The 27,632-nt window shown below is 61.5% G+C and overlaps 1 protein-coding gene across 1 annotated transcript in view; it reads right to left on the bottom strand.

Moving 5' to 3' along the window:
- Window positions 1–27,632, bottom strand: part of ALDH1L1 (aldehyde dehydrogenase 1 family member L1) — a 39,229-nt gene that overhangs the window by 3,846 nt on the left and 7,751 nt on the right. The window contains exons 7-19 of the mRNA XM_057706548.1: window positions 27,036–27,161; window positions 24,420–24,511; window positions 19,170–19,317; window positions 17,707–17,826; window positions 16,555–16,682; window positions 14,372–14,522; window positions 13,370–13,440; window positions 10,853–10,958; window positions 9,485–9,572; window positions 3,735–3,828; window positions 2,326–2,425; window positions 1,006–1,104; window positions 125–290 (exon numbers count right to left, since the gene is read on the bottom strand). Coding sequence (XP_057562531.1) covers window positions 125–290; window positions 1,006–1,104; window positions 2,326–2,425; window positions 3,735–3,828; window positions 9,485–9,572; window positions 10,853–10,958; window positions 13,370–13,440; window positions 14,372–14,522; window positions 16,555–16,682; window positions 17,707–17,826; window positions 19,170–19,317; window positions 24,420–24,511; window positions 27,036–27,161 — 1,489 coding nt within the window. The remainder of the gene's footprint in view (window positions 1–124; window positions 291–1,005; window positions 1,105–2,325; window positions 2,426–3,734; window positions 3,829–9,484; window positions 9,573–10,852; window positions 10,959–13,369; window positions 13,441–14,371; window positions 14,523–16,554; window positions 16,683–17,706; window positions 17,827–19,169; window positions 19,318–24,419; window positions 24,512–27,035; window positions 27,162–27,632) is intronic.

Raw genomic sequence — 27,632 nt, 5'->3', positions numbered from 1 at the left:
CCCCAATGTCCCCCCACCCCCGAGGTCCCCAATGGGGGTCCGGAGCTGGGAGCCCGCCGGTCTGTCCCAGAGACCGTGCCACCCGCGGCCTCGGCTTGCCCAGCGGCAGGGAGGGCTGGCTGACCTGGCCGAGGGACTTGGCTCCCCCCGCAGACCAGCGTGGCCCCTTCCTGCACGCCGCGCCGGCAGTACTCAACCAGCTTCTGGAGGTGGGCCTGGTGGTTCTGCGGCCCGTGGTTGGTGCTCCGGTCCAGGGGGTCGCCGATCTTCATCTTCCCCACCTCCTCCACCTGCCAAAGTCCTCCCGGTCAGTGTCGCCTGGGTGCCGCGGCTTCTGACCGCCGCCGCCGCCTGACCCGCCTCCCACGGAAGTATTCTCAGTGACCGGCCACTGGCCCTGAAAGAGCCCACACACCGGACTCTGGCTTCTGGGACCGTATTCTGGTTCCAAACCTGCCTTCCAGGCTGAAGCCCCAAATGCACCCTCTGTGCTAGGAGACCTGGGCCCGTGCCAGGGGCTGGGACAGCACAGGTGTGCAGGGAGGCGGGGGAGGTCGGGAGACGCTGGGGGTGGGGCACGGGGGCGGCACAGGGTGCTCCTGCACCCGGCTTCCTGGACGGAGGAGCTGCAGGGGTGTGTGTTCTGGGGACTCCAGGGCACCGGGTGGGCTGGGGGTGCAGAAAGAGCTCTGTAAGGCCCTGTGACGAGGCGCGCGGACCGGGCAGAGGGGAGGGGCTGCACCCGGAGCCCACCCAGCCTGGCCCCACGACCGCCTGCCTGGGCTGCACCGCGAGGGCCCTGGCCAAAGACAGGCCCTGCAGCTCCTGTCAGTGGGAGCTGCGGGGGTGCTGTTTCCTGCCGGAGTCATGAGAACCAGGGAAGGCTTGTCACGGCTCCCCCGAGGCTGCCCTGGCCAGGGGCCTGGCACCCGGCTGCACCTGCCTCTGCCCCTCAGGCCCCTCCCCGGCGCGCGAGCAGCGCCAAGGCCCCGCGGCACGACTCACCACTCTCTGCACAAACTGGTCATGAATGGAGTTCTCTACAAAGAGCCGGCCAGCAGCGATGCAGTTCTCGCCTTTGTTGAAGAAGACAGAGCTCATTCCCTTTGCAGAAGAGAGGACAGTGCCGGGTCACGGCCCCAGGCGTCAGCCCCCAGCCGCACCTGCCCAGGTGCCCCTGGAGGGAAGGGGAGGAAGGCAGGCGTCCTGACCTCCTGTGGCCTTCCAGGCTCGGCAGCCCTGGGCACTGTCCCCAGGGAGGAGAGGCCAGAGGGGACCGTGTGGGAAGGGAGGCTGCCGGGGGACAGGCCAGAGAGCAGAGGATGAGAAGGTGCGAGGTGGCTGAGCCTGGGCACCGCGCACACGGGGCGGGCTCCCGGGGGTGACCAGGGGTCAGGGCTGCACTCTTGGAGCTGAGCCTGGAGACGGGGGTCTGTGCCTTGGAGCAGGCAGCAGGGGTGGGCCTCTCAGGAGGGACGGTGCCAGCCCAGGCCCAAGTCCAGAGTAAATGTCCTCAGAGGCCCCAAGGAGCCTGCTCTTCGGACCTGGGGAGCTGGGGTGGGGGAGGGAGCACCGGTCAGCTCGGCCCCCCTGGAAGCTGGGACCGCACTGCCCAGCGGCACAGATGGGACTCCGGCCCAGCAGCACGGGCCTCCGCCTGGCCGGCAAGACCCTCGGGCCAACAGACAGTCCCCCCTCTGTCTCCCCTTGAGTGAGGGACCCCCCTTCATGCGGTGCCGGGCCCACATCCTCCTCCGGGGCACAGCAGGGGCACCGGGCTGAATGTGGCCTGACTGTTTGCACCCACAGGTATGCAGAGGGACACCGAGGCGTGACGGGGACGATGACCACGCCAGGACAACTGGCCCACAGCACCTGCCGCGCTGTCCACGCCCTTCAGACACAACGGCCGAATCCCACATTCCCACTCTCCCCATCCTCCGGTGAGAGCACAAGGCCCAGAAAGGCTACGTGACTTGCCCGAGGCTGCCCAGCGAGTCCCTGGCGGGGCTGAGCAAGCGTGGCCCTGGCACAGCAGGGCTGGCCGCTGCCAGCAGGGTCCCGCCCAAGTGCCCGAGGTTCTGCCTGCTGCTCTGTGGGGCAGGAAGCCTGGCCGTGCGGCCAGAGCAGGTGGAGCCCTGGCTCACGTTTCCCCGTCTCTGAAACTGGCTGCTGTTATCCCTGCAGGTGTGGGACTTCTTGGGCGGTCTGCTCTGCGGGCGCGGGCCACGCCTCGTCCCCAAGGCCTCTTCCTTCCTCCTCTGTGGTCCAGGCTGACTGCGCGTCTGCCCGCGGCCCCCGAGGCCCCGCCCCCCGAGCCCTCACCATCTGCACGGCCTTGCCGAGGTCGCAGTCAGCAAAGATGAGGAGGGGCGACTTCCCGCCCAGCTCCAGGGAGACCTTCTTCACGTTGCTCAGGGCACAGCTGAAAGGAACAGGGAGTTGGGGGCTGCGTCCCTGGAGCCCGGGACATAGGGGGCACCGGGTGAGGCGCCACGAGGTGAGGGGCCAAGGAGAGCAGAGGGTCTGGGCTGGGGGGAGCCGCGTGCGACCCAGGTCCGCGCCTCCTCCTGCCGCTCTCCCCCCTCGCTGTGCGCCCCCTCCCTGACACCCTGACACCTCCGTAGCCCAGCCCCACCCAGGGCTCACCCCAGGCCTTGGTCTCATGGCCCCTCTGCACCCCTCCCCCTGCAGACAAGCCTCCTCACTTCCTTCAGGCCCAACCCCAAGGGAGGTCACGTAGGGCCACTGAGATGGGCACACACGTGGTGTCCTCAAGCAGGGGGACACCCCCCCCCCCAGGGCTGAGGGGCACCGAGAGGCCTGTGGGGGCCGGGCTGGGGTAGGGGCTGCAGCCGTAACCCCTGTGGAGCTGCCCCACCACAGCTGGACGGCCCGGGAGGTCACACGTGGGACCCTCAGAGCAGAGCAGCGGTGGTCAGGTGTCCTCAGAGAAAGGGCTCGGAGACCCTGCAGGTCCGTGTGCTCAGCAGCCCCGGCTCCTCTCCCCCTGCACCTGTCACTCAACGCGCAGACGCCCAGCCCCCACCCGGGAAGCTCTGCTGCCCTGGGGTCCGGCCCCAGCTACGTCTGCAAGCTCGCCAGCAGCGCCACACGCCGTGCTGGGAGCCTGCGACACACGCCCGTGGGTCCGGGGCTGAAGGTCGAGCACTGAGCCGGGAGTGGGGTGCGGGGCAGCGCGGGGCAGCGCGGGGCAGCGGGACGGGGAGGGGGCGGGCACCTCCCCTCCCCCTCCCCCCCACCAGCCGCAGCTCGTGGCAAGGTTTGTTGCGTGGCCCCGTTAAAAGGAAGCTCAAAAGAAATCAGCGAAATTAATTCTGTTTTATTTAACCCCACCGATAATGATATTTCAGCCTGTAACCGATACAGAAATTGCTGCGATGCCCCACTTTGTGCTGTTTCCGGGACCTGCGTGCCTGCGCCCGCGGCTCTCCGCAGGGCTGAGCCGCCCCGCCCCGCCCCCCGCCCAGGCCCCGCCCCCGTCCAGCCCAGGCCCCGCCCCGCCCCCGGCCCCACCCTCTCCCCGCCCCCGCCCCGCTGTGCCGGCAGCACCGAGGGCTCCTCAGACTCGCGGACCGGAACCGGGCCTGCCGTGGCCCCGTCAGCGGACGGCCGCAGGCTCGGGCTCACGCCGCGCACCGTCCACTCCACACACTGGACCAGAGGCCCCTGGTGCCGCGAGGCCGACCCCTCCGCTCGCCGCAGCCGCCTACCTTTCCATGATGTGCTTTCCCACCTCCGTGGAGCCTGTGAACCCGATCTTCCGCACGTCAGGATGGTCGCAGAGCCTCTGGCCAACCACTGAGCCTGGGGGAGGCGTGGGCGGGGGGTCAGGGTGGCCACCGCGCCCCGTCCACCCGGGGCCTCCGTGCCCCGGGCGCACCACGCCTTGGCCCCTGGCGTGGGGGGCACTGCGTCCCCCCGATGCACACGCTGCAGCCCTGGCCCCCGACTTCAGACATGACTGTATTGATGTGGAGTCTTTAAAGGGGTGACTGAGTTAAATGAGTCACTAGGGTGGCCCTAATCCAGTATGGGCAGCACCCTTAAGAGGAGAGGAGGACACAGGGACACAGAGGACGGCTGTGAGGACGCAGAGAGAAGGGTGGCGGTGAGCGAGCTGCACTGCTGCCCTCCTCTGGGGATGCCTGGGCTCCTGGCCGCCCTGCGCTCCACGGCCCCCCACACCCTGCCCGGCCTGTGGGACACTCCCATCGTGGCCAGTGCCTACGGACCCTCCCAGGCTCCTCTGCAGTGAGACCTCTAGGTCACCTCTGCTCACACGTCACACCAGCCCCTGCTGACAGCTCTCTCCTCCTCGGGCCTGTCTCTGACTCTCCTGCTTTACTCCTGCCTCCTGACTGTGGTGCCTCCACATCCCTCTCCCCAGTCTCAAAACACAGTGCCTCTGGCTGCACCCTGGGTCTCTTCTCTTCTCAGTTCGTGCTCCCCTCGGTGATCCCCCCCCACCTCTTCAGGCACTCCATCCTTCACATCTGTATCTCGAGCCCTAGATCCAGACCCGTCCATCACCCCTCGGCCTGCTCGGCACCTCCGCATGGGTGTCTGACAGCCTCTCAGACTCCGCGTGTTTGACACTGAGCTCCTAAGCACCCCCAGACCTGCCCCTCCTCCACGTTCTCCATTTCGGTCAGCAGCCGCTCCGCGCAGCCAGCTGTTCAAGCCAACCGGCAGTCTCCACACCTTCCCCCACCCCGTCCATGAATCACCGCCTCTGCGCCTGCAGGGCTGCCTGTGCCCAGCGGCGCTGGAGAAGTTCTGGTTCCGAAGGTTCAGGGTAGGACACCTGCCTTCTCTATATAGTTAAGGGTCCATAAGTGATTTTGACACTGATTTCCTTCCCCCGCTAATGTTTAAAAAAAATCACTGTTTTGGGGAGAAAATATTTGCAAAAGATATATCTGATGATGGACTACTATCCAAAACATGCAAAGAACTCAACAATAAGAAAACGGACAACCTAATTAAAAAATGGGCGAACGATCTGAGGAGACGCCTCACCAAATAAGACATTCGTGTGGCAAGTGAGCACATGGAAAGATGCTCAGCATCACACATTATCAGGAAAATTTACATCAAAACAACAACGAGACACCACTACACACCTGCAGAACGGCCGGAACCCAGAACCCTAACGACAAAACATGCTGCGAGGGTGTGGGGCCACGGGAGCTCCCGTGACTGCGAGAAAGGTGCTGCCACCGTGAGCAGCTTCTTACAGAACTAAACACACTCTCACCATGTGAACCGGCAACCATGCTCCTTGGCATTTACCCACAGGAGTGAAAAACTTATGTCTACATACAACCCTGCACAGGGGGCTGGATACAGACGTGCACAGGAAAAACACCATAACTGCCAAAACTGGGAAGCAACCGAGACATCCTTCTGTAGGTGATGGATAAATAACCTGTGGTCTATCCAGAGAGTGGAATGTTACCCTGCTCTAAAAAGAAACGAGCTATCAAGCCAGGGAAAGACACAGAGGAAGCTTAAATGCACATTACTAAGTGAAAGAGGCCCATCTGGAAAAGCTACACTTTGTGATGATAACTAAGTGATATTCTGGACAAGGCAAAACTCTGGAGATAGTTCATAGACCAGTGGTTGCTAGGGGTTGGGGGGGAGAGAGAAATGAGTGGGATTTTTCCTCGTCCAGAGGATTCTTTGGGCAGTGAAACCATTCTATCTGATACTACACTCTTCACAGAATGTACAACAGCAAGAGTAAACCTTCATGTCAACGATGCACTTTGGGTGACAAAGACCCGTCAGTGTAGGCTCGCCAACTGTGACAAACGGCGCACACGATGAGGGACACAGGGCGTGATGGGAGTTGCTAGACTTTTCATTCAATTTTCCTGTGAACCTAAAACTGCTCTGAAAAATAAACTTTATTTAATAATAATACTATCACTGTTTTAGGCTATCCAAGAAATATTCATCAGAAGGGTCACACGCCAGGTCACTGGAAACTCTCCATTTTAGAAAGCAGGATTTTCACTGCGTCCCATCCAAGCTCGTATGCTGGCATCCTCACACCCAGCACCACGGAATGTAACTGTATTTGGGAACAGGGTAGGTTGTTGTTGGGACAACGGTGTCCTTATAAAAGGGGGAACTTGGTTACAGACATGCACAGGAAACACACCACGTAAAGGTCAAGGCACAGGTCAGGGGGACGCTCTACAAGCTGGAAGAAACAAGGGAGGGTCCTCCCCTAGCGCCTTTAGAGGGAGCACGGCCCTGCTGAAACCTGGATCTCAGATTTCTGGCCTCCAGAACTGTGAGACATGACAACCCTGTGGTTTAAGCCCCCTGGCTCGGGGAACTTTGTTCGGGCGGCCCCAGCACACTGACACACAGGGTGCGTTCTCTTATCGTGACGTAATAAAACTAGAAATATCAGAACAGAAGTTTAGGGGGAAAAGCACCTGAAAAAAACCTCTTACTTACTGTCTCAGAGAGGATATCAAAATTCCAATGACGTATTATTTAAGAATAATAAAAACATGAACACAATATATTCAAAAGGTCTGAGGTGGGAGTCACCACTGAATACCAGTGTGAGGAGCCCTATGGACAGCTTCTCAGGGAAACAACCCTAACTGGTGAAAGTCATTAAAAAACAGCCATTGAAAGTCTCTGTAAGTTTTCCTAAGCACAGACAGCAGGTGAGGAGGCATTTATTCAGGAGAGTCTGTGCACCCGCGCGGTGAACCGCCGCCCTCGCCTCCAGCCTAGGCAGGTGTGGTCAGGAAGATGGTCCAGGGATGCGGCCTCTCTCCAGGAGGGGAGGCTGGCGGTGGCGCTCACCTCCTCCAGCTCTGAGTTTCCGAGGCTGGATTCTCGGTGAGCGTGGCCTCCACCCGCCCCTCTCCTACGGTGAGGGCCCCTCCCCAACTGCAGTCGCTGAGGCTCCCGGAGCCTCCCCCACCTGGCCCCAGCTCCCACAGGGGGCCCAGCACCTGGGGCCCGTGGCTCAGAGATTTTAGCCGGGGAACAGGCTTTCTATAAGAACAAAGCGCTCCAAAACACTCCCCAGAGGAACTGACTTTATTTGAAACTGTATGAGGACGTTCAGTCCTAAGGACGTTCTCAAAAACACTGGAGATTTTTGGGGTGAACAATTAAGAAGAGGCTGGTGGCTCCAGGCCAGCAACAAGGTGAGCCATCGTCAGGTAGCTCACCAGCGAGAACCAGGGAAGAGCCCTTCCGAGTAGAAGAAATCTCAAGGGCTGAGCAAAAAGGCCCAACTGTACTCGGATCAGATTGTAGAGCAATCTCAGCCCCACGGCATCACCGGAAACAGCAGAGCAACCAGCCTGCAGTGAGTGGAGCTGAACCGCTGCTGTGATAACAGAGGAGCAAGACCCAGGAACAGACCAGGGGAGAGAGAGGCGTCTCCACCCCGATGCCCCGGGGCCACTGCGTGGCGGCGGCTGTGCCCTCCGGGGCGCGGCCTCGCCGGCTGCGCACTGCAGGGCAAAAAACGGTCCCACAAGTCACTAAACAGACCAACAGGAAAATGGTGAAAACAAGCTCTGGAAAGGGGCAGGGGACCAGTACCCAGAGTTGGTATAATATGTTACCTACAGTATCTAGTTCTTAACAAAAAACTTATGAGGCATGCAAAGAAACCACAAAATGTGACCCATCACAGGAAACAAAAAACAGGCGCTATAAACTGACATGAGAGGACCCAGACGCCACCCTTCACAGACCTCAAGGCAGCTGTCACAAAGACGTTCAGAGAACTGGACAGAAGCGCATCTAAAGGCAGCTGTGAAATGATGTCTCATCAAGCAGAGACCCGCAGCCAGCACGCTCACTGCTCTGACCTCTCCCTGGTCAACCATGGCGTCGATGACACCCTTAAGAAATGGCGAGACGCTTTTGACCGAGCGTGCAGTTCTCCGCGGTGGGTGCCTGTCTCCTGGGTTACTAAGCTCGCAGAACAGGGGGACCAACCATGGGCTCCTGTCCTGCCTTTGGCACGCCATTCCCCCTGCTTTAAGACAAAATAGGATCGCCCCAACTAGCTCTGGGTCGGCTTCCAGCTCTCTGCAGCGATCCTCATGCGGCCAGCGGGTGTCCAACTTGTTCACATTTCTGAAGGGCTGGGCTCTGATTTCCCTGACAGATGGGGCCCCATGGATCAGGATTTCAAAAGGATGTCTGGAAATTGGGGGCCAGACGTACTAGCCACATGCAGCCGCTGATCAAAGATGGTGCACACGGGCAGGAAAAGCAACGGACCCTGTCCCTCTGAAGCCCGCACTCCTTTACCTTCAATCACACCGGGCATTTCACTTGTCTTTGCTTTGAAGAAAGCATTTGTATCTGCAACTTTCTAAACTGCCAAAATGAAACAGCTGTGCAACAGATGAGGTCTGTTCTAGGGAAACCCTCAAAAGCAACAGAAAATCTTGCTGTGTTTAAAAAAAAAAAAAAAAAAAAAAGAACAAATGGAAAAAGAACCAGGAGCTAAAAAGTACAACTGAAATGAAAACTCAGTAAAGGAGCTCAACAGTAGGTTTGAACTGGCAGAAGAAAGAGTCAGTGAACTTGGAGATGGATGGACATTATGCAGTTTAAAGAACACTGAGAAAAAGAACAAAGACACGTGAAGAGAGCCTCAGAGACAAATGGGACAGCAGTAGGAACGCCAGTCTGCTCATCGTGGGGGCCACGGAGAAAGACACAGCCGCACAAGAACTATGAGAATGAAAAATGGCTGGAAAATTCCCAAATTCGGTGAAAGACACCACTCTAAGCACCCATGAAGCTGAATGGGTTCCACACCAAAGAGCCACAAAGAGGTCACACCCAGATGCATCACAGTGAACATTCTGGAAAACAGGGAGAGAGAAACTCTGAAAGCAGCAAGAGAAAACCACCCATTACAGAGAAGAGAACTGATGAGATCACGAAACAGCAGAGGCCAGAGGGCAGTGGGCAGATACAGTCAACAAGCTGAGAGAACAGAGCTGTCACCAAGCGTCTTACATTCAGCAAAACCGTCTTTCCAAAAACAAAGGCGAAATAAAACATCTGCAGATAAACAAACACACCATTCGCTGCCAGCAGACCCACCTGTGAGAAATACTAATGGGAGACAAGTGACCCAGGTGCTAATTCAAATCCAGAGAAAAAACAAAGGACCCCAGTAACGGTGGTCCCATCACTGTAAGAGACGGGCTAGACGCACCCTCCCTTCCTTTCTCACCTGATCACCCCAAGTTGTGTCACTTATTCCAGAGCACACACACGTGCAGAAGGAGGAAAGCATCTCGGGAGGCAGTGGAAAGCTAACCCTTCCGGGTGTGCGTCTCCCCGCCGCGGAGGGCCTCCCCCGCCCCCAGGCAGGCCACCCCCTCGCTGCCCTGCCCACCGGGGCAGGGCACCACATGCACCTGGTGCCCCCGTCCACGGCCCTTACCAGATCCCGGCAGGACGTTGACCACGCCTTTGGGAATGCCGGCCTTCAGGGTCAGCTCTGCAAACTTCAAGGCTGTGAGTGGGGTCACCTGAGGACAGAGGACAGGAGATCAGGTCGAGAGGGAAGTGGCCCCAGCCTTCCTCTGCAGCAGCTTCAAAAGCAGGGAGGAGCAGCCGTGCTCCTGCCCCACCGCAGCGGAAGCGGAGAGCGAGGCCAGCGGGCCTCAGCCGCCTTCCCAGCGCCTCTCCTGGCAGGGCTGCCGCCCCGCGCCCGGGCCTGGGCGCCTCCTGCACCTTCACTCCTCCTCCACCTGTCTGCGCCCAGCTCGCGGGGCACCAGAGGCCCCGCCCCTCAGAGCGACCGGCCTCCTCCTCTGGGCCGCCTTGGCCGCCGCGGACCCCTGGCCTCCCGGAGCACTTCGGTACCCGGGCAGTGCCCGGCGCGCCCAGGCCACGCATGGTCCTGCTGGCGGCCAGCCCTGCCCCCGACGCCCCACAATCCAGCAGCTGCCCCTCTTCGGGGGAAGAGGGTGGCTTTCCCCGCCTGGTGCCGTGGTCTGCAGCTCCCCGCCCCGCGGGGCCTCAGGCTGAGAGGTGCGTCTGCGGGCGCTCGGGCCCTGAGGGGGCGGGGTGAGGGGGGCCGTCCAGGCTGTGACCTCTCGGCAGCGCCCCCCACGCTAAGGGCCGAGGCTGCGGGTCACCTCCGATGCTGAGGTAGGCAGATGCAGGCAATCGCTGGGAGGTGTGCTGTGCATGTTCAGATGCCCGGGGAGTGCCTCACTCAGCATCCTTCCGCTGGTTTTTATTATGTTAATACCCTTGAGGCCGCGTTGCCCCAAAGGAGCTGAGGGAGTGAGACCCTGGGGCCCCTGCCCCCCAGCATCTGGCCTTCGGCTCCTAACTGAACTCTCCGAAGTCCAGAGGAAGGACGGAGGCTCGTGGGGTGACCTCACCGCGGGCACCCCCTCAGACCCCTCCAGCGTGCATGCGGGACCCCGTCACGTGGCTTCTCTGGGCGGGGCCCGGGTGGTGGACACGCAGACGCTTCCCCAGGACGCCTGGGCTCTGAAGCACCAGCTTTACCAGCAGGTGCTCCGGAGCCCACAGCCCCGGCCACACAAGGGGGCGGAGATGGCGTTTGCGGGAAGACCCCGACCGCTCACCAAGCAGGTGTGCACACAGCCCGGCCAGCCTGACCTGGCCTCTGTGGCCCAGACAACACCGGGTCTGCCCGAGGCTGCCTCTGCCCCGCGCGCCGGCCCGCGAAGCCACCCCCCTGCACAGAGCCCTCCTCCTTGCCTGCGGGGGGAGAGGGGCCCACGACCTGCCTCCTTCGCCGCAGGCCCCAGCAGGACGCGCCCGCACCCACCTGGGCAGGCTTGATCACCACTGTGTTCCCCGCGGCCAGGCAGGCGGCCGTCTTCCAGGACAGCATCATCAGGGGGTAGTTCCAGGGGACGATGGTGCCGCAGACCCTGCGGGACAAGGGACGCAGGCCTGCCTCTCCCCGCGTGGCCCGGGCCCCCTGCGGCCCGGCCACGGCCGCCCCGCCTCAGCCCAGGGCCAGGCTCCCGGTGCGGCCCCGACGGCCCTGCACAGGGACAGCTCACACCTGCCCTCCCAGACCCCGGCAGGGCAGTGTGTCCCGTCTGGCAGGGACCCCTCCTCCCAGCAGGGTGTGACTACAGGGGACACTGCACAGCTCCTGATGGGATACAGTCCAGGGATAGTTTGGTGGGGCAGCACCAGGAGATGGGGACGGGACAGCAGGCAGGCACAGGTGACAGCAGGCTCGGGGGCCGCAGGGGTGGACGGGAGGATTCCAGAGAGGGTCGGGGGCCGCAGGGGTGGATGTGGACGAGGGTCCTCTGGGCATTGGGCCCGGGTCAGCGCCATGGAGAGAAGGACGCGGCCAGCCTGCCGGCCTGCCGTGCACCGAGAGACGGCGTCCAGGGTCGGTGCTGCCCCTCACCCCAGAGAAGCCTCTGGCTGGGCAGCGTCTCCGCGGAGGAAGCCCCCACGTCCCAGGAGAACCGCCGATGCCAGCTGTGCTCCCAGCAGGCGTGCGGCCCTGCCTCCTCCCGACCCCCGGAACTCGGCGACGGCGGCCCCTCCCTGCGCGTCAGTCCGGCGAGCTGGCCCACACGGGAGCCCCGCGCAGACCGGGTGACTGCTGTTCACCACCATCTTCACCTTCATCCCCACCATCCCCATCACCTCCATCCACCGCAGAGGACGTTTCCCCGAGAGACAGCGGCTTAGCTGACCCCGGCAGCGGGAGAGCGTGCACAGAGGGCAGGACGGGTGGGTGAGGCGCCTCCGGGCCCACGGGCCAGGAAAGCGGGCGTCCGGTGGGGGCTGGGGCGGGGACAGGGCCCCCGCACACCTTCCTGGGCGTAGCAGGCTGTGCTGCGGGGTCAGCAGAGCGGGTCCCCACCCCCCACACACCCGGCAGACCCAAGGCAGCGGAGGGAGCGGGGCGAGAGCCCCCGGGAAGCGGGAGAGGCCCCCGGGGAGAAGCGGGGCTGCCCTGAGGCTCCAGAGAGGAAAGCAGAGCAGAGCCATCCTGCCCTCGAGGCTGAAATGCGCCCCACGCCCCGACGAGGCCCTAACTCCAGAGCCCCGCGGTGTGATCCTATCTGGGAACAGGGTCATCCCAGATGTAATTAGCGAAGAGGATGTCTTCCTGAAGTAGGTGGGCGCCCAACCCCATGTGACCGCCGTCCTTATGAACGGAGCGCCCTGTGAAGACAGACGCGCAGGGGAAGGGGGCCACGTGGGCGCGAGGGCAGAGCCCAGGAGCACAAAGGTGGCCGCCATCACCAGAGGCCAGCGGGGCGGCCTCGGAGGGAGCCAGCCCGGCCGACACGTGGTCTGGGAACCCCGTCCCCAGACTGAGAGACAACCAAGGTCTGCTGTGCGGGTCTCACAGGCTGTGTGCTTGGCGACGCGGCCCCAGCGAAGCCCCCCACCTGCCAGGACGGGGAGGCCTCCCCCCGACGCGCCGGGCAGCCGGGCAGCGACGGCATCGCCCGCCGTCCGATGGCGTGGGCACCCACCGTGTTGCCGAGGCTCCGTGACCTCGCGGACTGCGCCTGGCGGGGCCCAAGCCGGTCCTGGCTCCGCACTCCTGACCCCTTGGCTGAGCGGTGCTTTGCCGGGGGGCGGGCGCGCCCCACAGCCCCTGCGTCCTGACCCCGTGCTCTCCCCCGGCAGCGAGCCCGTCCGGGTGGCATCCGCGACTGTGTGCTGAACCCTTCGCGCTGCCCCACGCGGTCCCCTCGGGAGCCCGTCCCCTCCCACGTCCTCGAGTCCCCACACTGAGCCTCGGGGCAGGACACCGGGTCTCAGCGCTCACTGGTGGGCGGCCCTGGCCGAGGCGGGTCTGCCGCCCCCACAGGCCTTTGGGCATCGGATGGTGAGATGTGGCCTCTTGCTGTGGGTTAAAAACCCCCCCACACCTAGTCTTTCCAGGTCGACTGGACGTGTGTCCTCCTCCCTGTGTCGGGGGCGGGCTCGCTGCAGGTTTCTGCCCCTGCGGCTGTGTAGGAAATCCTCGCCCTGGGGACACTGGTCGTTACACTCTTCAGATAACACGCCTGGCGTGTCCTCTGTTCCCCCCACGCCCGACTGGTGCAGGGAGAGTAAACACAACCGGAGTCACAAAGTCGTTAAGTGGTGCCTGGCAGGGAGCAGGGCTGTGGAGGTGACAGCTGTCTCCCCCGAGGACGGGAGTCTCCAGGGCTTTGCTCTTTGGCGCACCTCCAGCACCTGCCACGTCTGGGAGGTAGCGGTCGGCAGCTAAACCGCTGCCTGGTAAATGCACAGAGAGGGGGCGTCCGCGCCTCTGCACGCAGCCCTGAAAAGTGCCCGGCATGCGACTCACCCGATGGGCTCCCTCCGGGTCACCGTCAGGTTGCGGTTGGGCCTGGCCTGGTTGATGGGGATGGTGGCGCCCTGGAAGAAGCGAGCACGTCACTGGGGCGGCTCCAGCCCCTCACCTCTTCCCTCGGGGCAGCCGGCCTGTGCCCGGGACCCAGGGAGGGACAGAGGCTGTGTCCTCACACCCCGGCTCGTGCAGGACGGGACGGCCGAGGGGTCCAGAGCCAGGCGCAGTGGGCAGCCGCGGGGGGCGAGCTGCGGAGCCTGGCCGCGTCCTCAGACAGGAAGCAGGCCCTGCGCGGGATGGCCTCTGGGGCAGAGAAGGGCCGGGGTGGGGGCCCGTTGCCTCTGGGGGCTGCGCCGGCCCAGGAGGCCCGTGACACAGCCACTGACGAGGAGCAGACACCAGGCGGCCCACCTACCCGGTCCTCCCTGGTCCTCGCACCTGCATGCAGGCGGGGAGAGGAGCCAGACCCGCAGAGACACCAAGAGCCCCGCGGCCGCGGTTCTCCCTGGAAGGGCTCACCCCCCACGGCCGGCCACAGGCGGACCTCCAGCAGTGGCCCCCAGGGACGCCCTGCCCCCGGGACCTGGTGAGCTGCCCCTGCGGTGACAACGTATGCCAGCTGGCCTCAGGGTGGGGAGGTGGCACGGTGGGCAGGGCTCCCTCCCTCCGGGTAGCGGCAGCAGTCAGAGGGTGGGGCCGGGGCGCAGAGGGCTGGGGGGGGGGACCAAGGAGAGGCCCGCAGGAGCCCGGCCACAGTCCCGCTCCCGGAGCGCTGCCAACACCTGGTCCCCCCGGGAGCGGCCGGCCACACCCCACTACGGACCCCGAGACCCTGGCACAGAACCCGGCGGAGCGCGACCCGCTTCCCGCCTGCAGGTCCAGGAGCGGATAACCGGCGTTGTTTTAAAGCCACAAAGTTGAGGCGGTTTGTGACACGGCGCTCAGAGTGCCGTGCGGCCCTCGGGGTTCCTGCCGGCCCAGCCCCCCTGGGAGCCGCACCTGGATCTTGTCGCACCAGCCGGCAAAGTAGCGGAAGGTCTGGATGGACATGCCCACGTGGGTCTTCAGGGCCAGCGTGTAGACAGCGCCTGAGTCCAGGGCCTCGATGGTGGCCAGCTCCTCCTGGTGCTGCTCCATGAGGTCTGCCAGCCTGGGGGGGGGGGTGGCGGTGGGGGGGAAGCCAGGCTCAGCCTCGCCTGCCCTTTCGGGGCCCTTCCTCAGAGCCGGGGGCCCTGCCGGCGCCCCCTCACGCGGGTCTGGCCTCAGCGTGCTCATCTGTGAGATGGGACGGCGGCGTTTCCTTGGCTGGAGGGGCGTGAGGAGGGCACCCCATCCCCCATTCCTCTCTCCTCCTTCCTGGGACAGCGAAGGATCCGCTGCCTCCTAACTGTACCTCCTGCTTCTGTGACAGGAGGCCTCGCGCAGAGACAGTGTCCGTGAGCGGGCCTCGAGCAGCAGCCACACCACGCTGGCCGTGCTGGGACAGCACACCTGCACGGTCCCTCCAGGCTGAGCCCACATCCGGCCGCCCTCGGAGGTCCCGGTGGGCGTCTGCTATGGGCGCCTGAGAGTTGGGACACGTCCCCGCATCTGAGGGCCTCACACGTCGGGGGCAGGGCGGACTGGGCAGGTGGAGACCACCCATCCAGAGCTGCCCTTGGTCTTGAACACGGGAGCTCCGGCCGTGTGATCGAAGCCCGCTGACCCGCTCCTTCTGGGCCCGGCCACCGGCACGGCCACCGCACGGCCACTGCACGGCCCGAATACCCCAGCTCTGCTCCCAGCCTGCCTGCACCTCCAGGACCCCCAAAGGGATGCAGCCCAACCCCCTGCCTGGCTGACCGGCCCGAGGCCCTGCCCGTTTCCTCCTGGGACCACGCTGCCCGCTGCCCCCTCCTCCTCACGGCCGCTTTGTCCAGGCGCTCGGGTATGTCAGCTGCCTGCCCGAGGCCCTGGGAGCCACGTGCCACGGGCCTGGCCTGCTCTCTCCACGCTCCCGCTTCCTGTCCGGACCTCTGCACCTCGTTCCGACCCCGACTCCACGTCACACCCTCTGGGAGCCGACCCTAGCCCCCACCCCCCGAATCACATCCCCCCACCCCACCCCCAGTGTCCTGCCAGCATCCTGCCTCCCTTCAACCTCGCCGACCGACACAGACGCTCCCTCACACGCGTGTCCAGACTGTCTGCCTCTCCCGCGAGGACGGAGACAGCTCTGGTCTCCGTCTCGCCCCAGACCTCCCGCACCCGCTGGGCACACGACCCACACACAGCCGGAGACTGGCGAGCGACACTGGGGACTGAGCGGACGGGCCCACCATCACCTCAGACGGCGACGCACCGGCCACTCTCCGGGTGCGTGGAGCAAAGGCTGGGAGAGCCCCAGCCTGCCCCAAGCCCCCCGCTCCGTGCCCCTCTGTAAACCACTGAGACTCCCTCTCTGGCTCCCTGCGTGGGGGCTGCCCTGGTGTCTCCGGCCCCCGGGGTAGAAACTGACGGCCTTCTGAGAGCAAGGGCAGGCGGGGGCCCTCCCGCCAGAGACAGGCGGACCACTGCACGACCCGGCCCCGGACCGGCTGCCCAGGACCCAGAGGGGACAGCGGCTTCCCGACACCGCCCGGCTCGTCTGCACGGCGGCCTCCCTCTGGAAGCACCTCCCCGCCTCCCGGGGCACCCGCCCTCCCCAGCGGGCCCACCTGGCTCCCGGAGGGCTGCCGCTCTCTTCCGGGCCGCAGCCCCTCCCCGGCCGCGAGCACCCCGCGTCCTGCCCCGGGCTCCGGGCGGGGCCGAAGGCGTGAACGGGAGGGAGGCTGCGGCGGCCAGAGCCGCGCGGGACGAGGAGGCGGGGCCCGCACGCCGCCCCGCCCACAGGCTGCCCTGGCCCCGCCCTGGCCCCGCCCCCCGCGGCACGTGCGCGGCCGGCCCCGGGCAGCCCTGCTCTCACACGCCCTCACCCTGTGCCTCGTCTGTGCCGACACTGTCCCCTCCCCCGGGGACACCTCCCGCAGGGCCCCCGTCTGCTGAAGCCCCGCCTGGCCCTCCGGCCACGTCCTCTGAGAGGCAGGTCCGGAGCCGCGGGCCGTGGGCGCGCCGCCCGCTGGGACCGCCTCCTCGCATCAGGGCCCGAGCGCCAGCCCGAGGAAGGCGCGGTGCGGACCGGTGCGTGTGCGCGCGGCTCCCACCTGTACAGGAGGCGGCCCCGGTCCCGCGCGCTGATCCTCCCCCACAGCCCGCGCTCAAAGGCGTCCTTGGCAGCAGCCACAGCCTTGTCCACGTCGCCGACCTGGGCCAGGGACACCTGGCAGATGACCTGCGGGGGAGCGGAGCCCTGAAGCCCTACCCGGCCACCGGGGCAGCCGCGGAGGGGAAGGTCTGCGGCAGGAGGGCGGGGGAGGGCCTGCGCGGTGGGGGGCCGGGGGGCCCGCGGAAAGGGCTGCGTGTCTACGTCCCAGAGGCCTCCCCTCCACTCTCCCCTCCACTCTCCCACTGACCCCAAACCGGGCGACACACTCAGGCTGCAGCCACGAGGCCGAGGGTCCGCTCAGCGTGTTCAAACCACGAGCAGAGACCCAGGCGGGAGGTTTAGTTCTTAAGTGAAATAGGCCGGCCTGGCCCCCTGCATTCTGTCCCCGAGGGTGCCCACCTGCCCCACAGCTCAGGCCCCCACACCTGCCCCCACCTGAGCGGGGTGAGAGGCTGAGGCTGGTGCCTCCTTGCTGGTCACCACAGTCAGGCTGTGCCCTCCCTGCCCACGGCCCCCACACCAGGCGGCCACACAACCTCCTGCCCGCGGTTCGCAAAACTGGCCCCGCGGTGGTGATGGCGCCCAACATTCCTGCCCGAGGGCACCTGACTTGGTCCACACGCCCTGCCCATCACTTTCTTTAAGCTCCCCTCAAAGGACCCGTCCGGAGGCCCTGTCCTCTACAGGTGTGTGACTGCAGGAGTGAGTGTGTGTGAGTGTGACAGTGCTGTGTGTGTGCTCTGAGCAGGACAGTGGCAGCCGCGGAGTCTGGCCCAGGGTGCAAGGGGGGCCCTCCTGATGCTGGGGTTGCTGTTGAAGCGTGGAGGGGAGGGAACAGCCTCCATGTCCTTCCTGGGGGGCTTAACTCACTCCAGACCCTCCAGAGGCCTCCTGCGCCCACCACCCTCCCCACCGCATCTCCCTCTACTCCGTTCCCGTAGGGAGGGCTGGAGGCTGACTGCGGCCCTTTCTCGTCCAAGCAGAGGCCCCCAGCCAGGACCCAGAGGCTCCCAGGCGGGGGAGGGGGGGTAGATGGGAGAAGGGGCCGTAAGGGGGCGGTGGGGCTGGGGGGTGCTGGGCCTGCGCTCACACTTCCGTCTGTCGGGTTGATGGTCTCGTAGGTCTTGGCGCCCTCGGCGTCCACAAACGCACCCCCAATGAAGAGCTGATGGGGCATCCGGAGGGTCAGCTTGTTCACGGCCTTTTCCACCTGGGGAGGAAATGCTTCATGAACGGGCATCTGTGACGGACACGACCCCGCCAGACACACAGGGACCACTCGCCCCACCCCCAAATACACAAGCAAGGGGCCAGGCTCAAGGCCTCTCGGCCTCCTTGGTCTCCTGGCCGGACCCAACCCTGGTGCCCAGGGAACTGTCGTGTGGGCAGAGGTGGCAGCTGAGTGATAAGAAGAGACGAAGGGCCAGACTCTGCAGCCAGACTGCCCGGCTGGAGCCCTGGCTCCGCCACAGACCCGCCCGCCCGACCTTGGGCTGCTTGCGTGGCCTCCACACTGGAAGTGCCAGTGGGTGGACAGCACGTGCAGCCACCAGACAGGACATGGCCCCCACTCACTGCTCCTTGGGCCTGCAGCCCTACACTGAACCCAGAGCTTCTGGGATGCTGCCTCTCCTTGCTCGGTCATTTGTCCACAGCCCCAAGGCCAGCCTGGTGTCCACCTGGTCACCTGCACTTTCTTCATCAGCCTTTGTTCCAAACTACCCTCCAGACGAACTGTCACAGAGCTAATTCCCATAGGAGGTGGTGGCCTTCCAAGATGCCCCAGGGATGCTTTTCCCAGTTTCTTTAAAAAGAGCTTTGCAGTTAACTCCGCACACTTCAGATACACAAGCTGAGTGCAGAGGGCCATCTGTCAGGAAAACATTCCCAATTCCGCTATCTCTCCCTCGCTCTCATTTCAACCAAAGGAATTTCACGCAGGTGATGGGTTGCACAGGTGATGGAAGAGCTGAGAAGCCTCGAGTCAACCCAGAGGTTGACACCAGCAGGAGGCCGCTGCCACTGCATGACCAGGACAGAGGGGGGAGGTGGCGGCACCAGAACCAGGGGTGAGGGTCACCTGGGGATGCAGGACGAATGGGCAGGCCTGGAAGCCACACCAGAAAACACATCAAAGGAGAAAGGAGGCGGGGAGAGAAAATACTGCAAAAGTCTCTCCTTAATACCCTGTCTCGGGACCGAATTCGTCCCCTATACTGAGTCTTGGATGATAATTTCCTCTGTTGAGTTTGTCCTACTGCCTGGCATCCTCGGGCCACCTGGAGTTGCTAAGGGAAGTGTGGGCCACTGAAGCTCTGGCATCCAGGCTTCCCCAGGTATCACTGGGGAGCCACAGGTATGGGTGCCTCCGAGGTCTGTAGGCCAGGCCCTGTGTGGGGCACCAGGACCCATGTGGTCGAAGACACCTAGGCCGGGCCCGCGTGGGCACCAGGACCCACGTGGTCGAAGACACCTAGGGCGGGCCCGCGTGGGCACCAGGACTCACGTGGTCGAAGACACCTAGGGCGGGCCCACGTGGGCACCAGGACTCACGTAGTCGATGACACACTCGCTCCCCTCGTTGTCGCCTCGCAGCCTCCTCACTAACAGCTGGATGAAGTCCCCGAAGGTGGTTGCCATGTAGATGTCTTCATTTTCTAATTCCAGGCCGTCACACAGCTCCTTCACTTCCTCAACCAGTCTGGAGGGAAGAGGACGGAAAAGCAGGCGCCTGGAAGAGGCCTGGCAGACCTGACTGGCCCTGGTGGCACAGCTGGTGGCTCATCTCAGCCCCCAAAGTGTGGGTGGCAGCCCAGAGCCAGGGTTAAAAGCCCAGTCCTTTCAAGTTGTGGCTCCAGCACTTACAAATGCGTGACCTTGGGCAAGTGACCAATCGCTCTAAGCCACTTCTTTGCCTGTGAAATTGGACTAACAATGGCTCGTCTACTATTTTCTGATGAGTAAATGAGACCATCCACCTGTTAATAATTAATGGAAGGTTAATAATAATCACCGAAAGACAGTGTTAAAAGAATGAAGACACAAGCCACAGATTAGGAGAAAATATTTCCAAATCATGTATCTGATAGAAGACTTGGCCTCAGAATACATAAATAATTTAAAAAATCAATACTAAGAAAAAAACCCAAGGAAAAATAGGCAAAGTTTGAACAGATGCTTCACCGAGGAAATAACACGGACGGCAGAAAAGCACAGGAAAACACGCTCCACATCACTTGTCAACAGGAAACGCAAACCAAACCGCAGAGAGAGTCTGCTCCACACGTCCCGGTATGTCCAGACCTCAGAGCCTGACCACACCGGCCACTGTGAGGGTGCAGAGCCCCTGACCCCTGCTACACTGCTGGCGGGACTGTAAAACGGTACTTTGGAAACCACTTTGGAAGGCAGTTTGGCAGTTCCCTAAAATTTAAACATACACTTCCCAACACCCTTAGGTTTTTACCCAAGAGAAATAAAAGCCTACGTGCAGACACAAAATGGCAGAGCAAGAAGGTCCAAAAATCATGCCTCCACCTAAACAACTATGGAACAGGCAGGAATTGTCTGAATCAAGCGTTTAGGAATTCTAGAGCCTGGTCAACACGTGCAGCTTCCAGGGGAGGATGTGAAGAGGTGGGGCCCAGCAGTGACGTCCAGGCTTTCCAGGCGCGGGACAGGAGGCAGGGCTCGGGCAGGTCACTCCTGCTGCAGCCTCCTAGAGGGCGTGGGAGGGCAATTGGGACCTTGTCCTCCACTCATCTGGGTCATGGGTTCCAAGAAACGAGGCTGCTTCTGATTGCTGAGGGGCCGGGACAAAGGCTGGCCAAGCCCACAGGCTGAAGCAGCTTCCAGGGGACTTCAAGGGGCAGTACTCTCCCCCTCTCCACCTCCTTGTGGGAGCCAGACTTTCAAGAAAATCCTGGTTAGGTCACAGGTTGGAGCCACCCACTTGTGACCTTTCCAAACTTTTCTTTGCGTAGCGTGTATGGTCACAGAGACAACAGAAGAGAAACGTCAATGATCACACACAACAAGGAATACACACTCAGTAAACGAGATTTAACAACCTCCCAGGAGTAAGAGAATCAGATTCTCAGAACTGACACACGCTACACTCCAAATGTCCAGTCTGAACAAAAAATTGCAGAACATAGAAATAAATAGGCCCATTTACAGGAAAAAGAATTTGGAAGAAACCATCCGTGAGGGATTATTAGTCAAAGACATTAAATCAGCCGTCTTAAATGTGTTCAATGACTTAAAGGAAACTAGGAAAATGATTATGAAAAAAAATGAGAATATCAAGAAAGAGATAGAAATTATAATAAACAAATTCTTAAGTGGACAAGCACAGTAACTGAAATGAAACACTCACTAGAGGGTTCAAGAGCACATCTGAACAAGCAGCAGAGAGGATCGAGAACTTGAAACTATCCAGTATGAGGAGTAGAAAGAACAAAGAATGAATAAGAATGAAAATAAAAATGAGCCTGAGGGACCAGTGCTATGTCATCCCCAGATGTATTCATCATGGCAGGTTCAGAGAAGAGAGAGAACAGGACAGGAAAAACATTTGAAGAAATAATGCCCCCAAAGTTCCCATATCTGAAGAAACACACAAATATGTGTATCCAAGAAGCTCAGTGAACGCCAAGCAGGATAAACTCAAAGAGAATCTCACCAAGACACGTGACAGTCAACCTGCTGAGACCCAAGACAAGGACAGAACTCAGAAAGCAGCAAGAGAGAAGCATCTTATCACACACAAAGGATCCACAGTAAGATTGAAAGCTGATTTCCCCACAAAACCCACGAAAGTCAGAAGGCAGTGGGATGGAATGTATAAAGTACTCAAAGAAAAAAAGTATCAACCAAGAGTTCCATCTGCGTCAAAACTATCTTTCAAGAAGGAAGGAGAAAATAAGACATTTCCAGATAAACAAAAGCTGAGGGAGTTCATTGCTGGTAAACTTGCCCCTAAAGGGAGTCTTTCAGACTGAAATAACAGGACACTAAACAGTAACTCAAAGCCTTAAGGAAAAGTGAAGAGCACTCACAAATGCAACTACTTAGGTAAGTAGGAAAGCCAGTATTACTGTACCTTTGGTACGGTTTGCAACTTCTCCCCTTTTACTATATTACATAATAGGTGAATACATAAAACAATACTCTGGCACCTATATTAAAGGGTATTCAGTGTACAAAGATGTAAACTATGATAATAACAATAGAAGCGGTGGGGTGACTATGTATAGGATTAGAGTGTTTGTATGTCACTGAAATTGGTATTATTCAACTTAATACCAACTTATTGTTATAAGTTAAAGGTGTTAGATATCTCCAAGGTAATTAAGAGATAGCTTAAAAAAAGAGAGAGAGAGAAGGGATTCAACGTGGTACACTACAGAAAAAGGCAGTGATAGAGAAACAGAAAACAGATAGATAGACAGAAGTAAAGCCTTTGTCAATAATCTGGTTAAACGGAAAAGGACTGAACTCTCCTATTAAAAACATAGACTGTAAGACTGGATAAGAAGAGCATTCATCCATATCCTACAAGAGATTCACTTTGGATGTAAATAAGCAAAAAGGCTGAAAGTAAAAGGATAGTAAGGGTATTCCATGCAAACAGTAACCAGAAGAAGGCTGGGGTAGCCATCCTCTTATTAGACAAGACAGGTTTTAAGTCAAAAACTGTCAAGAAATAAAGGACATTTATAGTGGTTAAAGGGCCAATTTACCTGGAAGAGATAACAACTATTAGCATATGTGCTCCCGACGGCAGGCCACCTAAACGTATGAAGCAAACACTAACAGAACTGAAAGGAGAAACAGCCTCAGGAAACGTGCAGGAGGTTTCAATACCTCACTTTCAATCATGCATAGAATATCCAGGCAGGAAATCAATAAGCAAACAGAGGATTTCACTCTGTGGATGAAATGGACCTAATGCACATACACAGAGCATTCCACCCAGCAGCAGGGCACAAATTCTTCTCAAGGATAGATCACAGGTTAGGTCACAAAACAGGTCTTAAATTTAAGAAGACTGCAATCATACCAAGCGTATTTTCTATCCACAGTGGTAAAAACTAGAAATCAAAAACTGGAGGAAACGTAAACTTAAAAAAAAAATGTGGATGCTATACAACACACCCCTGAATAACCAGCGGGTCAGGGAACTCAAAAGGGAAATCGAAAGCTGCCTTGAGACAAATGAAAATGGAAACACAACATAACAAACTTGCGGACCACAGAGAGAGCAGTTCTTAGAGGGAAGTGTATGGTGATCAATGTCTGCATTAAGAAAAACATCTCAAACAACCTAATTTTACACCTCAAGGAATTAGAACAAGAAGAACAAACTAAACCTAAAGGTAGCAGAAGAAAGGAAATAACAAAGGTCAGAGTGGAAATAAAATAGAAACCAGGGAAAAAACAATAGAAAAAACAATAGAAAAGACCAACAAAACTGAGGGCTGTTTTTTTTAAAAGGTGAAAAAGAGACAAATCTTTAGGTAGACTAAGAAAAGAAGAGAGAAGACTAAGACGAACACAAAAATTAGATGAAAGAGGAGACAACACAATGGACACCACGCAGATAAAAAGGATCATAAGCGATTCCCATGAGCAATTACAAACCAACAAATTAAATGAGCAGAAGACGTGGATAAAGTCCCGCAGACACAACCTACCAACACTGAGCCACGAAGACACAGGCAATCCAGACAAACCAGGAACGAGAAAGGGGACTGAACTGGTGACTGAAAACCTCCCAACAAAGAAAAGGCCACCTGGCATTTACAGCGAACGAACACCCCTCCTACTCAGACTCTCCCACAGAACGGAAGAGGGGGAAGCACTCCCAGACGCCCTTTACGGGGCCAGCGGCATCCTGACACCTGAGCCAGAGCGTGACCCCGCAAGACACGAAACTACAAGCCAACATCCCTGAAGGGCACAGATGCAAAGGTACCCTTCTCTCTACACAAGTCACAGTTATCACCACCGTCCGAGGGCACGCGGGACCGTGCACGTGAAGTTGAAGGCTGGGCGACCTGATCTGTGCTGACAGATCGTCCCCGGGGCCACAGACGGGGAGGGGCAGGAGGGGACCCGTGGGGCGAGGCGCGGCTAGTGAGATACGAAACACGTCACAGCATACATGTGACACACGGGCCATAACGTGTGCATACACACCTTGAATCAGAGCCACCAAACTGTTCCCTCAGGATCTGTGCACGTCACTGCACGTAAAGTGATTCCTCAAGTGTAAAAAGACACTCAGTCGTGATCCCCTGACTGGCCCCGCCCCAGCCTGGTGGGGCCACCTGTGCCCAGGCCCCGCCTGCCTGCGCCCTTTCCCCACACACACCTTGGCGTTCACCCGGGTGTCGGGCGTGTGGCAGTTTTAAAACAGCTGCACGTTGTTTGATTCTCCTCCCGTGAGGGGCGGTCTCGGCCGCCGCCCCGCCCTTGAACCTGGACGGGCCTGTGACCACTGGGACCAGTCAGGGCGGTGGGCCGCACCTGTCTGTTTCCTGGCCCCACGCCTGTAGAGTCGCGAGCCGCCCGCTGGACGTCCAGGTCCCAGCGTGGCTGCTCTGGGGCCGTGACGGCTCGGGGGAGGACGTGCCTGCCCCGCGGCCCCAGCTCCGGCCGGTCCGCTCCAGGTGGGCCCGGGGCCTGCACACGTGACTCCCTCCTGGGCCCCCGACCCACACGGTTTCCTGCCGCTCAGCTTTGGGGTGACTGCTGACCTGGAGACGCCCGAGACGCCACCCCCACGCCCGGCCTTACCTCACGACGTCCACCGATGCTGCCCCTGACTTGAAGAAGTCGGTGGAGTCTTCTACCTCCGGGACGCTGGGGAGAATCCGTGTCCAGACCCCCTGGAAAGGAGGTGCGGTGAGAACACGGCTCCCGGGGCCTGGGTGTGGGCCTTGGGGGCGAGAGCGGCCCCGGCGAGGCGCACCGCCCGGCGACAGGCTGGCCTGTCCCCTCCACGCGCTGCTGCTCCCGGGGGCCTGACAGCCCTGGGGGGCCGCCTCCCCGCGGAAGCAGGACCCCAGGCTGCTGCCCTTGTGCCCACCTCGCCTCGACCGCAGCTTCTCGGGGCCCCCACACCGCTCCGGGGGTGGAGGGACGGCCGACGTGCCTGCGTGCCTCCCGAGCCCGCCCCCCGGCCCCACCTGCGGCGTCGCCCAGGCGCGGGCGTCCCCACGTGACGCCGGGTGTGGGCGCTGCCACGCGGAAGGGAGAGCGACGGGGCGGCTCTGTGAGGGACCGGGGCCCGCCGCGGGGGCTCAGGGGGCCTGGGCCTCGTCCTCCCCGAGGGGCCGGCTGGCTCTGTGCCCTCTGTCCCGGGCGCATGGAGGGCAGCAGCGAGAGCTGAGCGAGCGGCCCAGGAAGGCCGGCTGGCAGGTCACGACGGCACACGGGGGCACGGCTGCTCTCTGCGCAGCTCCGGGCCAGGCCTTCCAGGGCAGGAGCCGGGAGGGCCACACGCGGGCCGGGCTCCAGGCCGTGGCCCAGCCGGGACCAGCCCCCCGTGACCCCGGGGCTGACCTCGCCCTGGCCTCTCGCGGGAGGCTCCCGGATTCCGCCCTCCAGCTCCGCCTGCTCACGGCGACCGTCAGCAGCCTTCCCGAGCTGCCCCCCCACACACAACGGCGCCTTCTCCCCAGGGCCTCCGCCCCGGCTCTCACCCGCTGGTGACATGCACCCTTGAACCCCCAGCTCATGCTTAAATCCTGGGCGTCCTTGCAGGTCAACTACGACGTCACCTCTTCCCCAAAGGCGTCACCGACCCCTCTGCTCGCTTGGCCCGGGGTCAGCGATCACCGCTGCTGTGTGGACACTGCACACCGGCCCTCCGGGGGTGCGTGGAACCCGAGCGGCCACACGGCCTCGTCCAGACCCCAGCTCGGCCCTGACAAGCGCTCAGGTGTAGGCAGCCCCCCCGCCTCGGTCTCCTCATCTGTGCCAGGGGCTGGGGACAGCCCCGGGAGGATCCCCAGAAAGAGGCCGGCGGAGCTCGGGGTTCAGGAGCCCGTGCGGCCTCGGCTCCGTGACTGGAACTCAGTTTAGAGCAGCCCGGATACTCTGGGAGCATCTGCCTTTCTCGTGAACGTTAGGCTCACTGCCAGCGTTTACTGAGGTCCTAACAGGTGCCACGAAGCTGTTACCTCCTCTGCCACCCAGCGTCCTCCACAAACACAGCCTCGGCCACTGTGAGCACCGCTCAGCCGGACGCTCCCGGAGGCAGTCTGTCGGTCCAGTTGGCCCCGTGACCCCAGGGCAGGCTCAGACCCGGGGCCAGAGTGACTGCTCCAAGAGTAGTTTTTGAATGAATCGGCTTTTTGTTTTTTTTAAATAGACATTCAAAACGTCCAGCCTTCACCGGAGGAGGTGCTTGGGGCCCCTGGACCGGCGGGCTCCGGCACCCCCCCACGGGGTCCTGCTCTACACGCGTCATGGCACCCAGTCACCCCGCGGCCGCCGCCTGGCCCTCCGCAGCTCCCTGGCGCTCAGGGCCTCGGCACTGGCTGTGCCTTCCATCTCGTGGACTTTCTCTCTCCACTCCGGTCTCAGCTCAAACTGCCTCCCCCCGGGGCGCCTCCCCAGCCTTCCTTCTGCAGCGGCCCCGGCCACCAGGCACCGCTGCTGCCCTCCGAGTGCGTCTCCCGTCAGAAGTTACTTTCTTCCCTGGCCTGGTTGTTCGCTGGCTCTGTTGCCTGTGAGCAGGGACCCATGACAGCAGAGCCGCGGCCGACCGCCACACCCCAGTGTCTGGACGTGTATCACAGACAGGCAAACACGCGACTGTGTGCCTGAATGGCTGGAGATCCCTCCAACGCCCTCTGAGCCACATGGCTAAACCCTCAAACCACGCCTGCCGGGGCAGGGAGGTGGGCAGGGACCAGGAGGGCAGCTCCAGGAAGTGGCCGCTGCTGGACTCCGGGTGGGAGAGACCGGGCCTCCGAGAGGGAAGCGCTGCCCGGCGGCACACAGGCAGGCTGGCCCGGGGCCCGGGGCGGCCGACCGTGACTCCTGTGCTGGTGACTGGGCAGGGGTCTCCCTCTCGGGAAGCCTTTCCGGAAGGTTCCGGTGCACACCCCCTACGGCAGGGCACCTGACTCTTTCAGCTCTTCCAGGGGCTCCGGTTTCATTCACCCACCGCTGACGATGAGTCCCCAGAGGAGTGGGACCCAGAGACCGAATCCCAGGTCCGGGGGCACAGGAAGGAGGGTGGGGCGTTAGGACGCCCCGCGACAGGACAGAAGCACTGGTGCGCCGGGGGCCAGGACATACGTCCTGAGGGGGTGGGCACCGCCCGAGCCCAGGGGTGCGATCTGTGAAACACCCCCGCAGCGCACACCTGCCCCGCCAGACGGTAGCCTGCAGAGCCCTTACCCGCATGGCGTCCGCGGTGACCAGCTCCTCCTCCGTCAGCTCCAGGGCGCTGCTGTCTGCGCCCGTGAAGAACTGCGAGGCGGGGATCGTCCTGCCGTCCTGCAGCTGGACGTTCTTCACCAGCAGCTGCGAAAGGACGGCTGTCAGGCCCCACGGCTGCACCTGCCCGGAGGCAGGCCCGGGAGCCCGGCCTGGGGGAGACCCGAGCGGAGGGCAGGCGGCTGTGGCGGGCGCTCGGCCGGGCTCACTTTCCCTCTCGTCCACCCCCCACACCCTCAAGCCTGAGAAAGAGTAATGGTCGTGTTACCCTATAAAACTGATGCCTACTCATTAGACTAAAATAATTCAAGCGCTACCTTGAGAGTCGATGGAGAAAACAACCCAACAGCCCAGCTTCCAGAACCCCCCTGGAAAGCTGGCACGGGTCGTCCGATGCCCCCTGGGGCGGAGGGCCGGGGGCGCTCACGGCAGAGGACGCGGCTGTCGGGGGAGGGTGGTCTGTGAACACGGCACCCCCTGCACGCGCCTGACGGAAGCAGACCTGGCTTCCCTGCTGACTCCCCCCGCCCCGCCCCTCCCCCCGCCGCCTTCCAAAGA

Source organism: Hippopotamus amphibius, chromosome 13 (assembly GCF_030028045.1).
Source record: "Hippopotamus amphibius kiboko isolate mHipAmp2 chromosome 13, mHipAmp2.hap2, whole genome shotgun sequence".
NCBI classification, from domain to species: Eukaryota; Metazoa; Chordata; class Mammalia; order Artiodactyla; family Hippopotamidae; genus Hippopotamus; species Hippopotamus amphibius.
This window is presented reverse-complemented; position numbering and strand designations above follow the sequence as displayed.